General features: G+C 45.7%; 1 protein-coding gene across 1 annotated transcript; it reads left to right on the top strand.

Moving 5' to 3' along the window:
• Positions 1-610: 610 nt before the first annotated feature.
• On the top strand, positions 611-3,223 carry LOC123439495 (probable WRKY transcription factor 72). Its single transcript, XM_045116210.1, has 4 exons — positions 611-1,103; positions 1,200-1,271; positions 1,472-2,053; positions 2,189-3,223. Exons 1-4 carry the CDS (start codon positions 1,041-1,043, stop codon positions 2,954-2,956), a joined length of 1,485 nt encoding a protein of 494 aa, XP_044972145.1. The 5' UTR covers positions 611-1,040; the 3' UTR covers positions 2,957-3,223.
• Positions 3,224-13,907: the final 10,684 nt, after the last annotated feature.

Below are 13,907 nucleotides of genomic sequence, written 5' to 3'. Positions count from 1 at the left end.
CTGAGCCAACGGTACGTGCGTGCGTCACTCACATCGAGCGAGGCGTTGTTTCGGAATTCTCGCGTCATTTTATGCTATTTTTACGTGGAGGAGAACAGTTCGGGCTCAAATTGGACAGACCGGCCGATGGATGGCATGGCTGAACAATTCCGATCGCCATCAGCTGCTTGCTTCTCCGGCCGGGTTAGCCAGCCAGCCGTACACCAAAGTCAACACACAAGACGAGAGACGGCCCACGGCAAATTCAACGCTGGCTGCACGCTCATGCTGCGTGCGTCCATACGCTAACCAAGAACACATCCAGCTAGCTAGCTAAGTCAAAGCCTCTCTCCCAGAGCGCGCCAGAGCCAAAGGGAAGGATGCATGATTGGATGGATGCATGGATGAAGCAGGTCGCACGTACGTGCGTGTGATCCGCATTCTGAGGGGAGAGAGCCGGCCCGATCGCGGAACCAACGCGCGCGGAGGGGGGCCGGCCGGCCGGCGACTTGCAGGGCACGTTGTGGGCGGCGACGACGACGCTGACGACGGCCACCGGTGGTGACCACCGGCCGCGAGGGCGGTATTATATTGGGCAATGGGGCTTTGCTTACCTCACTCGCTAGCTAGCTAGCTTGGTAGACCTGCCTGCCTGCCTGCCTGCTTGCTGCCCATGAGGGAGGCTGGCTGGGTACACGCGTTGACATTGTTTATAAGCTCCCTCGCTCGTTCGCTCGCTCGTCTGGACGGGAACCAGCAACCGAGCCGCCGTGGTGGTAGGTTAGGTTAAGCCAGGCACTGGGATTTGAGGTGTGGTACGCGGAGCAGCAACTGCTGGATTAGTTTAATCCCCCGCGAGTCAGAAAGTGTAGGCTTCGTCCTAGTAGTAGTCGTCGTCGTCGCTTCGATTCCGGCCGATCCTTCTTTATAAGGACAGGGTACGGTGCTATTGCAACCACAAGGCGTCTCTTGCTAGCTCATCCAAAGTAAACAAAGCTCTCTCTCTCTCGTTTGACATCTCGTGGCGCTTGCTGCTTGATCCTTGTGTGGCTGATACGTTCATGGACGTCGGCGTCGAGAGGCCGCCGCCGGTGAAGGAGGAGAACAAGCCGGACACCATGCAGGTATATATACACATCATCTGCTCCTTCTCGTGCGTCGGTCATAGTTCTTTGAGATCGAGTTGGAAGTTAATTAGCTTTAAATTGTTTGGCCTGCAGATCGGAAGCGCGCTTCCAATGGTCCTTGAGAGTTTCCCATCCACGCAAAGAAATTCCATCGCCACCAGCAAGGTACGTACGAACTATGATCTGGAAGTCAAATTAAGAGCTGTTTAATTAGTACGTGTATGTAAGAAACAGAGGCGAGGTAAGGATGAATTGCACCAAAATTCTCAAATCATCCGTGCTTATCTACGAAGAATCACTAGTAGTATGATATAAGTACACGAGTAGTTCTCATCATCTCTAATGGGTTTTGTGCATGTGCGCAGGACGACAAGCTGGAGGCGACCAAGGCGGAGATGGGCGAGGTGAGGGAGGAGAACGAGCGCCTCAAGACGCTGCTCTCCCACATCGTCAGGGACTACCAGTCGCTCCAGACGCACTTCCACGACGCCGTCAAGGTCAAGCAGCAGGCACCGGCCGCCGACAAGCTCCCTGCCGCCTCCACGCCGGCGCCCACCGCCGACGACCTCGTCTCCCTGAGCCTCGGCAGCGGCGGCTATTCCCGTCCCAAGGGCGCCCACCAGAGATCGCTGTCGTCGTCCTCGTCCGGCACCGAGACCGACCCCGACGATCAGCTGTCGCTCGGGCTGAGCAGCCGTCGCTCCACTGACGGCGACGACAGGCAGGCCGCCCGCCCGTCGGCGACGCCCCTTATGAACCTCAGCTCTGATAGCAGCGCGGACGATACCGCCGCACCCGGTCACGACCTGCCGGCCGCCGCGTGCCCGACGGCTACCAAAGCGCGCAAGAGCCCCGGCGCCGGGGTCGACGGAGCCGACGACGAGGTGCTCCAGCAGCAGGCCAAGAAGGCTAGGGTTTCCGTCCGTGTCAAATGCGACACCCCCACGGTACGTTCGCGCGTACAACATATACTATAGGAGTACAGGATTCTGAATTTTCATCGCGATGATTTATTTTTTTTAAATTATTTGGGATTCAAAGTCATAAAGAGCTGATGAATTCCGTGTTCTGATGATAAGCAGATGAACGATGGATGCCAATGGCGGAAGTACGGGCAGAAGATCTCCAAGGGGAACCCGTGCCCGCGCGCCTACTACCGGTGCACCGTGGCGCCGTCGTGCCCTGTGCGGAAGCAGGTGCAGAGATGCGCCGACGACATGTCCATCCTGATCACGACGTACGAGGGCACGCACAGCCACCCGCTGCCGCCGGCCGCCGCGGCCATGGCCTCCACCACCTCCGCCGCGGCATCCATGCTGCTCGCCGGCTCTTCCTCGTCCTCGTCCCACGGGCACCACCTCCCTTTCGCGTCCGCAGGGCTCCTCGGCCCGACCACCATCTCCACCATCGCGTCCTGCCCCACCGTCACGCTCGACCTCACCGCCCCGCACTCGCTCATGCAGCAGCAGTACCAGTCTCCCTACGCCGCGGCGATGGCGGCAGGATACGAGTCCAAGGCGCTGCCGGCAGCTTGGAGCAGCGGCTACCTGGCGCCGTACGGCGGGGGGCTGCCGTTCTACGGCAAGAGCTCCTTGCCGGCGATGGGGCAGCATTTTGGCCTGGGCATGGCGACGACGAGGACGGAGCAGCTGTACGGTGCCGCCCATTCGTCGTCGTACCTGCAGAGAACGTCCAGCGGCGGCGTCGTCCATGGCGCACCCGCGGCCGCGCCGGCCGTGACGGACACGATCGCGAAGGCGATCACGTCGGACCCGAGCTTCCAGTCGGTGCTGGCGGCGGCGATCACCTCGTACATGGGGCGCGGCGCTGGGGCGGCCGCGCACAAGTGATCGATCGACCTCGCGTCGTGTAGATTTCTTTTTGGTTTAGGTCCGTGGATTATCCTTGTACGCAGTTAAATTTACTTCGTTTTGGTGTTAAGAATTGGCTTGGGTGATCGACATGGTCATCGATCTGGTCTAGGGATTAGTTGATGTACAATTAATTGCACATATATGGCATGGATGAGTCAACTGTATGTACTGTGAGAAACAAAGCGATCAGATCGTTCCAGCTATATATGCACATAGCCAGGCATGTGATTTTGGGGGATTAAACTTGTTTATGCTCTCATATACGTACCAAGTTAATGCTATCAATTCCCAAATGGCTCGCTTTTTTTTTTGGGGGGGGGGGGGGGGGGGGGGATTTGGATGACAAACACAAATACCACTTGGCCAGGTGGGGGCAAATTTCTAAGAAGAAAGAATTCGGAGGGTTAGGGATTCCTAACATCAAAGAGTTTAACATGGCTTTGTTGGCTTCATGGGGAATTGCTTTATGGACGATTCGACTAGAGATTGGAATTTTTTTTATCAATCATAAGTACAATGTTAATTCTCCAAATATTCTTTGGAGTAGTGGTGGGAATGGCTCAACCTTTTGGAAGAGATCATCTGGGCTCTCCCTGGAGCAAAAGTATTTTATAAGTGGAAATTGGGGAACGGGGAATCAATTAACTTTTGGCATGATGTTTGGGCTGGGGACTGTTCCCTTAAAGTGCAATTCTGGAAATTATTTGAAATTTGTAATCAGACAGATTGTATAGTGGCTCAAGTTTGGGACGGGACGGTCCTAAGACTGGCATTCCGGAGATGTGTGCATCAGGCAGGTTTAACACTTTGGGATCAACTTGTTGAGGTGGTGAAACAAACCCCTCTCTCAAGAGAACCTCTATCTGGAAACTGGAGTCAAATGGCACCTACTCGGTTAAGTATTTCTGTGAGCAAATTAATTTTGGGGGTGTGGTATCTACCATTGGTGATAGCCTTTGGAAGGTGGTCTGTCCACAAAAAATACATGTTTTTTTATGGTCATGTATCTATAACAAAGTATTAACTAGAGATAACCTTGAAAAACGTAGACCGGTGGAAGATCCTACTTGTCTCTTTTGTAGCTGTAAGGAATGAGTGCAACACTTGTTCTTTGACTGTGTGGTTGCTAAACAGCTTTGGGGGTTTATCTCTGAGGTGTTTAACAATCCAGAAATTTCAAGCTTTGATGATGTAACATTGTTGTGTGGTAGTCCTAAGACTAATGTTGTACTAAACAAGATGGTTGCTGCCTCCTTGTGGAGCATTTGGAAACTAAGGAATGAATTTTGCTTTCAGGGCCAATCTTGGAGAAGTGTAAAATGCATTCTTACCAAGCTAGACGTTTACGTGAATCAATGGAAAATACTATTCATCGATGCTCATGCAGTTCTTCTACGAGACTATACCAGGTTGCTGAACAAGAGGCATGGGGAGTTGCTCCGGATCGCGTGGAGATGACGCTGGGAGACCATCGGGGAGCTGAGTAGTCTTCTCTCGTTTTTCCTTCTTTGGCCTGTAATAAAAGCATTCTAAGGCTCCTTATGTCAGTGATGATAGTTTCTTCCCAGGTTGTGGGTGCTGGTTTATAACCTTTTAAGTGCTGGCCTTTTAGCCTAAGCTATGGTTTGTTTAGTTCTTCTTTAGTGGCTTTGGAGGGTATGTAAGACAATATTGCTTCATTTTAATAAAATGGGGGAGGGGGGGAAACCCATTTCATTAAAAAAAGTACCAACTTGATCGTAGGGTCCCATGTACTCGATAAAGCACAAAGTTCATGGCGTTATGGCAAACCGGACGTGGTATTTTGTTGACATTCAGTTCATGTGAATGATAGGGTTCCTCCATCTCCCCTAGAAAGAGGGATGTACTTGGACATAGAGGCACAAGACATCATCGAGGTGTTCTTATCAATAACGTAGGAATGATTGAAGTGATACACATATGAATCCACAATAGGTTCGAGATTACAACGAGATGGATGAAAGAGTTGGTGTCATGGCGTGGTTCGATAATGATGATGGAGGTCAATCACGTAGTCTATGTGATTGAAGCAATGGCGATGTGGATTCCCTTATGTTCATTCCCCCTACGGTTCCCTTTCGACGATGAGGTTTGACACTGTCCTGGCTAAGGGGCCTCTCAACATGACGATTCTCAACCTAGTGGGTTGGACCGAGGACCCCCCTTGTTGATTCCGTCTTGAGCCTCTTTGAGCAGCCCATGACGACTACAAAAAGATTATAAAGACCGTCTCATGCTCCAAGATGACTCATCTGTGAGGAACCCTGTCTTCTTGTACATAGCTGACTAAGATCTTCTATATCCTAGGATCCATCGATACCTATATAAACTGGGGGACAAGAATCGAAGACACATTATAATCTTTTGATAGATACATGTACTCTGTACTACACCCCAATGGAATAAACACAAGCCGGACACATGGTCTTGTCTGCTTGGAGAGCCCGAAACTGGATAAAATCATGGGTCTTTGTTACCATCGTTTCTAGACACCTAGTTTAGGATCCTACCTCGGGATCTGCTAGATTGAACTCCGTATGATGTGGCCCGTGCAGGTCCTGCTAGTTGATTGTCGCTAATCAACGTGTGTCAAGATCAACAAGCAGGCCAGAGCCGGCACAACCATGCGCCCGACCAGATGTTTGTCTTCGGTGGCGTAGCCCTCTTTGCCACCTCAGATGGCCACATTGGCCAAGTTGAGTCGTACGTTCCTCGTTGAGCCATTAGGTTCAGCAACATGGAGTATACCGCGAATTATTGCGTCGAGCTGATATTCTTAAGCTGGGTATCATGCCAAGCCGAGCCGCTCGACTCAAGCCTGGTGTATGGTCAGGTGACGGTTTCTACGTCAACAAAAGTCCTTCCCCGACAGTGGTGCCAGAGATCCTTCTGTCGTCTCTTGAGCTTGCGTTGGTTTTTCCCTTGAAGAGGAAAGGATGATGCAGCACATGAGCAGTAAGTATTTCCCTCAGTTTGAGAACCAAGGTATCAATCCAGTAGGAGAATCTCGTCAAGTCCAGAGTACCTACGCAAACACAAAAGAGCTTGCACCCAACGCTTTAAAGGGGTTGTCAATCCCGTCAAGATTGTTTGCAAAGTGAGATCTGAAGGCGGAAAGTGCAACGAAGTAAAAAGTGTAAGGCTGAAAATATAGTGTGGAGTAGACCCTGGGGGCCATAGTGTTCACTAGAGGCTTCTCTCAAAATAACAAATATTACGGTGGGTGAACAAATTACTGTCGAGCAATTGATAGAACCGCGCAAAGTCATGACGATATCTAAGGCAATGATCATACATATAGGCATCACGTCCGAGACAAGTAGACCGATACTTTCTGCATCTACTACTATTACTCCACACATCGACCGCTATCCAACATGCATCTAGTGTATTGAGTTCATGACGAACAGAGTAACGCCTTAAGCAAGATGACATGATGTAGAGGGATAATCTCAAACCAATGATGAAAACCCCATCTTTTTACCCTTGATGGCAACAACACGATACGTGCCCCGCTACCCCTTCTATCACTGGGTGAGGTCACCGCACGGTATGAACCCAAAACCAAGCACTTCTTCCATTGCAAGAATCATAGATCTAGTTGGCCAAAGAAAACCCACAACTCGAAGAGAATTACAAGGATATGAAATCATGCATAAGAGAGATCAGAAGAAACTCAAATAAAATTCATAGATAATCTGATCATAAATCCACAATTCATCGGATCTCGACAAACACACCGCAAAATAAGATTATATCGGATAGATCTCCATGAAGATCATGGAGAACTTTGTATTGAAGATCCAAGAGAGAGAAGAAGCCATCTAGTTACTAGCTATGGACCCCTAGGTCTATGGTGGACTACTCACGCATCATCGGAGAGGTCATGGTGTTGATGAAGAAGCCCTCCGTATCGGAATCCCCCCTCCGGCACGGCACCAGAACGTGCCCCAGATGGGATTTTGCGAAGACAGAAGCTTGCGGCGGCGGAAAAGTACTTTCGATGATCTCCTGATTTTTTTTGGAACTTTTGGGGATATATAGGCGCAAAACCTAGGGCAAAGGAGGTCTAGGGGGCCCACAAGCCTGAGGGTCACGGCCTCCCCCCGGCCGCGGGGTGGGGGCTTGTGTGGCCCCTGGGGACCCCTTGCCTTGGCTCTCAACTCTCCTGATCTTCTTCCGTTACGGAAAAAATCTTTTTGGGGATTTTATTCCCTTTGGACTCCGTCTCAAATTCTGCTGTGAAAGGGGTCAAAACATGGAAAAAAACAGGAACTGGCACTTGGCACTGAGTTAATAAGTTAGTCCCAAAAAATATATAAAAGGCATACAAAACATCCAAAGTTTGACAAGATAATAGCATGAAACCATCAAAAATTATAGATACGTTGGAGACGTATCAAGCATCCCCAAGCTTAACTCCTGCTCGTCCTCGAGTAGGGAAGTGATAAAGAATGAATTTTTGACGTGGAATGCTACCTAGCATAGTTGTCCTTTGCAACTTCTTTCACGTGACATGAATCTTCAGATCCGTAAGATTCGAAACAATAGTTTGCTATTGACATGAAAACAATAATACTTCAAGCAAACTAGCAAAGTAATCACGAACTTTCAAAATAACAACGCCAAGGAAAGTTATCCCTACAAAATCATATAGTCTGGCTATGCTCCATCATCCTCACACAACTAATGTAAATCATGCGCAACCCCGGTATTGGCCAAGCAATTTTTTTGCACTCTTACTTTCTCAAACTTTTTATAACTACCACGCAATACATGAGCGCGAGCCATGGATATAGCACTATAGGTGGAATAGAGTGTGGTGGTGGTTGTGAGAGAAAAAAGGAGGAGATGGTCACATTAACTCGGCGTATCAAAAGGCTATGGAGATGCCCATTAATAGAATCAATGTGAACGAGTAGGGATTGCCATACAAGAGATGCACTAGAGCTGTAAGTATGTGAAAGCTCAAAAGGAAAACTAGTGGGTGTGCATCCAACTTGCTTGCTCACGAAGACCTAGGGCAATTTTGAGGAAGCCCATCATTGGAATATACAAGCCAAAATATATAATGAAGATTCCCACTAGCATATGGTAGTGACAAAGCAAGAAGCTCTCAATCATGAAGAACATGGTGCTATTATGAAGCACAAGTGTGGAAAAAGATAGTAGCATTGTCCCTTCTCTCTTTTTCTCTTTTTTTTTTCATTTGGGCTCTTAGGCCTCTCTTTTTTTATTTTCTCCCTTTTTTTATTTTTGGGCTATTTGGGCTTTTTTTTATTTCCTCACATGGGACAATGCTCTAATAATGATGATCGTCACACTTTTATTTACTCACAGCTCAAAGCTTAGAACGATGATGACTCTATAGGAAATGTCTCTGGCAGTGTACCAGGATGTGCAACGATCTAGCATGGCGTATGACGTTGAAACATCTCGCTAGCTATCTTACGATCATGTAATGGCAATATGAGAGTGACAACACAAGTCATGAGATGGAACGGTGGGAGTTGCATGGCAATATATCTCGGAATGGCTATGAAAATGCCATAGTAGGTGGGTATGGTGGCTGTTTTGAGGAAGGCATATGGTGGGTTTGTGTACCGGCGAGAATTGCGCGGCACTAGAGAGGCTAGCAATGGTGGAAGGTGAAAGTGCATCTATATCATGGACTCACATTAGTCATGAAGAACTCACTTACTTATTGCGAAAGTTTTTATTAGTAATCGAAACAAAGTGCTAAACGCATACTCATAGGAGAAGGGTTGGTAGGTGTTAACCATCGCGCGATCCCGACCTCAACACAAAGGATGACAATCAATAGATCAATTACGCCCCGACTTCCTAACATAGCGGTTCACCATACATGCATGCTACGGGAATCACTAACTTCAACACAAGTATTTCTAGATTCACAACACCCTACTAACATAGCTCTTAATATTACCAACTCCACGTCTCAAAACTAATTGAGAGGAATCAAGACTTCTCTTTCTACTCAATGCACATGAAGATGGAGGTTTTGCATCCTCTTTGGGTACCTATCACATTTGGGACTACTTTCATAGCATAAGCCAACTACCAAGTCATGCACCGCCATGCTCTAAAAGATATAAGTGAAGCACATAGAGCAAAAGTATCCAGCTCAAAAGATATAAGTGAAGCATTTTGAGCATTCTAGCAAAAATCACGATGAGTGCATGTCTCTCTCTCTCTCTCTCAAAAAGGTGTGCAACAAGGATGATTGTGACACAACAAAAAGAAAAGACTCCTAAGATACAAGACGCTCCAAGCAAAACACATATCATGTGGTGAATAAAAATATAACTCCAAGTAATGTTACCGATGGATTCAAGACAAAAGAGGGGATGCCTTCCCGGGGCATCCCCAAGATTAGGCTTCTTGGTGTCCTTGAATTTGGCTTGGGATGCCTTGGTAATCCCCAAGCTTGAGCTATTTCCACTCCTTATCTCTTTGTCCATGAGAACATCACCCAAAACTTGAAAACTTCACAACACAAAACTTAAACAGAATCTCGTGATAACATTAGCACAAGAAAACAAACTATCACTTCTTTTGGCACTGTAGAAAACTTGAATTATATATATATTGGTGTTAGGATACTGTATTCTCACTTTTCCATGGCTAGTACCCCCCCTATACTAACAATAGTTTCATCAAAACAAGCAACCAACTCAACAAAAATAGAATCTGTCAAAAACAGACCAGTATGTAGCAATCTGTATACTTCGTATACTTCTGGTACCTCAAAAAATCTGAACAATTAAGACCGCCTGGGAAAAAGACATATAAACCAGCACCGAAAAGAATCAACTCAAAATTTCTTTCTGAATAAAAATGAAAAATCATCTCGTGAGCGAAAAGTTTTTGTCTTTTTCCAGCAGGATCAAACAACCATTACCAAGACTAGTCATAAAGGTTTTGCTTGTCTCAAACACAAAAAGAAACACAAAAAACACAATCAAAACGGAATTGTGATGGTGTGGACGCAACAAAACATAAATAAAAATATAAATTCATTGTGTTGCCTCCCAACAAGCGCTATTGTTTAACGCCCTTAGCTAGGCATAAAAGCGATAGAATCACGTATCGTCGTCTTTGGTGCTCAAACCATAAGTGGCCCTCATCATGGATTCATAAGGCAATCTTATTTTCTTTCTAGGAAAGTGTTCCATGCCCTTCCTTAAAGGAAATTGAAATCTAATATTCCCTTCCTTCATATCAATGATAGCACCGATAGTCCTTAGGAAAGGTCTACCAAGAATAATAGGGCATGTAGGATTGCAATCAATGTCAAGCACAATGAAATCCACGGGTACATAGTTCCTATTTACAATAATAAGAACATCATTGATCCTTCCCATGGGTTTCTTGATAGTAGAATCAGCAAGATGCAAATTAAGAGAACACTCTTCAATCTCATTAAAACCCAGAACATCACATAAAGACTTTGGAATCGAATAAACACTAGCACCCAAGTCACACAAAGAATTGCATTCATAGTTTTTGATTTTGATTTTGATGGTAGGTTCCCACTCATCATGAATCTTTCTAGGGATAGATACTTCCAATTCAGGTTTCTATTCAAGAGATTTTATCATAGCTTCGACGATATGATCGGTAAAGGCCTTGTTTTGGCTATAAGCGTGTGGAGAGTTTAACATGGATTGCATCAAAGAAATGCATTCAATCAAGGAGCAACTATCATAATTGAATTCCTTGAAATCCACGGTAGTAATTTCATTACTACTCAAAGTTTTAACATCTTCTACTCCACTTTCAATGCTTTTAGCATCAAGATGGATGGACTCCGAATCATTGGGGCACTTTTCAAGGATTCATATCCAGCCGCATAATCATTAGGTTTGACACAAGAAAACAAAGATTCAATGGGAGTCACACCAAGGACTTTAAGATCTTCGTGATTCTTATCACGAGAACATGCCTTTTTAAGCCATTCATGTCTAGCACGAATTTGGGCGGTTCTTTCTTGGCTCTCAATCATGGAAACACGCATAGCTTTCAAAGTTTCATCCATGTTGATTTTGGGAGGAGCACATCTAACTTTCAAAGCATCAACATCACTAGACATTCTATCAACGCTCTTAGCCAACTCGTCAATTTTGAGTAGCTTTTCCTCTATGGACGCATTGAAAATCTTTTGAGAGTTGATGAACTCATTGATATTACTTTCTAGATCAGAGGGTAATCTATTGTAATTTCCATGAGTATTGTTGTAGGAGTTGCCAAAGTTATTAGAGGAGTTACTAGGAAAAGGCTTAGGAACATAGTTTCCTCTAAAAGCATTATTGTTGCCAAAGTTATTCCTACCAACAAAATTAACGTCCAAGCTAGCGTTGCTACTCTCAATCAAAGAAGACAAGGGCATATCATTAGGATCCAAAGGAGCACTTCTACTAGCAACCAAATTCATTAACTCGTCCATCTTAGCACTCAACGAGTTAATTTCTTCTATAGCGTGTACCTTCTTACTAGTAGGTGACCTTTCAGTGTGCCACTGAGAGTAGTTCGTCATGATATTGTCTAGGAGCTTTGTGGCCTCCCCTAACGTGATTTCCATGAACGTTGCACCTGAGGCGGAGTCCAAGATATTTCTAGAAGCGAAATTCAAGCCAGCGTAAAAGATTTCAATAATCATCCAGAGACTCAAGCCATGAGCGGGACAATTTCTAATCATTAATTTCATTCTCTACCAAGATTGTGCAACATGTTCATGATCAAGTTGCTTGAAATTCATGATATCATTACGGAGAGAGATAATCTTAGCCGGCGGAAAATACTTGGATATATAAGCATCTTTGCACTTATCCCAAGAATCGATACTATTTTTAGGCAAAGAAGAAAACCAAGTTTTTGCGCGATCTCGCAACGAGAAAGGAAAAAGCTTCAATTTAATCATGTAATTATCCACATCTTTCTTATTTTGCATATCGCAAAACTCAATGAAGGTATTGAGATGGGATGCGGCATCTTCACTAGGAAGGCCGAAGAATTTCTCTTTCATAACAAGATTCAGCAAAGCGGCATTGATTTCGTATGACTCCGCACTAGTGGCAGGAGCAATCGGAGTACTAATAAAATCATTATTATTAGTATTCGAGAAGTCACAAAGTTTGGTGTTTTCATTCATGGTGACTTCGGCAAGCAAGCAAGCACACAAGCGAACAAAGAGCAAGTGAGAAAAAGGCGAACAAAAGGCAAACGAAAAAGGCAAACGACAAAGGCAAATTGGTGAAGTGGGGGAGAGGAAAACGAGAGGCAACTGGCAAACAAAGTAAATGCAAGAGATGAGTTTGCGACACCTACTTGGATGAGTTCTTGACTTGATCCTCCCCAGCAACGGCGCCAGAAAACCTTCTGCTATGTCAGCAAAAGTCCTTCCCCGGTAGTGGTGCCAGAGATCCTTCTGTCGTCTCTTGAGCTTGCGTTGGTTTTTCCCTTGAAGAGGAAAGGGTGATGCATCACAGGAGCAGTAAGTATTTCCCTCAGTTTGAGAACCGAGGTATCAATCCAGTAGGAGAATCTCGTCAAGTCCAGAGTACCTGCGCAAACACAAAAGAGCTTGCACCCAACGCTTTAAAGGGGTTGTCAATCCCTTCAAGATTGTTTGCAAAGTGAGATATGAAGGCGGAAAGTGCAACGAAGTAAAAAGTGTAAGGCTGAAAATATGGTGTGGAGTAGACCCTCGGCGCCATACTGTTCACTAGAGGGTTCTCTCAAAATAGCAAGTATTACGGTGGGTGAACAAATTACTGTCAAGCAATTGATAGAACCGCACAAAGTCATGACGATATCTAAGGCAATGATCATACATATAGGCATCACGTCTGAGACAAGTAGACCAATACTTTCTGCATCTACTACTATTACTCCACACATCGACCGCTATCCATCATGCATCTAGTGTATTGAGTTCATGACGAACAGAGTAACGCCTTAAGCAAGATGACATGATGTAGAGGGATAATCTCAAACCAATGATGAAAACCCCATCTTTTTACCCTTGATGGCATGTAATGCCCCAAGTGTGTAGTTGCCATATTTGGAACCTATCTTATGTGGGTCCACCTTGTCATGAACATGTTTGATCTTAATGCATGTATGAATTCATGTGGCACTTGATCTTCTTTGGTTGGGTGGCTATATTTTTTTGCTTGTCTTGTCATTGTGATTGAGTTGATGTGGGGTTGGTCTTGTGATCACATGTGATGATGGTGTGTGGAGTGTAGGAGTGGTTGTTATGAATTTTCAAAGCTCCTTGCAATTCAAACCCTTTTCCTTTCCTTGTAATCTCATGTTCAAAATTCCATCTTCCCCAAGCTGATTTAAAAATGTCTTGTGTTTAGAGTATATTGTGGAGATGATGATGTAATAGTTTGGAGTCTGGGTTTTGGATTTGAGGGTGCATATAAATCACAAAACAGGTTAGTTAAATGTTGTTTTGGATTTATTAAAGTAGCCCCAAAAATGCTTGTTGTATTTTATTTAAATAGGTAGTTCATTTTCAGGTCGAGGGCAATTTTTGCTTTGACTTTATCTTTTATAATTTGCCCTGTGCCTAATTTTTCTTTTCCCTGTTTTATTTTAAACAGAAATAGCCAGGGTGCTTCTCTTTCTCTATCTGGCGCACTAAGTGGGCTCCCTCCCACTTAGCGGCCCATCTATCTCTTTCCTCGCGAGCCCGTCGCGCGTCCGTCGTCTTCCTCCTCCTTTCCAGCGAGGCAGTGGGGCCCTCTCGTCGGCCTCTCTACTCCGTTCCCCTATGTTCCAATGGAGAGAGCACGCGCACATGGAGCCGTCACGCGTCCCTCGCTTCTCCCCTCGCACTATAAAGGAGCCTTGACGTCCGTGCATTCGTTAGGGT

The sequence above is a fragment of the Hordeum vulgare genome, chromosome 3H (genome assembly GCF_904849725.1).
Source record: "Hordeum vulgare subsp. vulgare chromosome 3H, MorexV3_pseudomolecules_assembly, whole genome shotgun sequence".
Classification (NCBI taxonomy): Eukaryota; Viridiplantae; Streptophyta; class Magnoliopsida; order Poales; family Poaceae; genus Hordeum; species Hordeum vulgare.
This window is presented reverse-complemented; position numbering and strand designations above follow the sequence as displayed.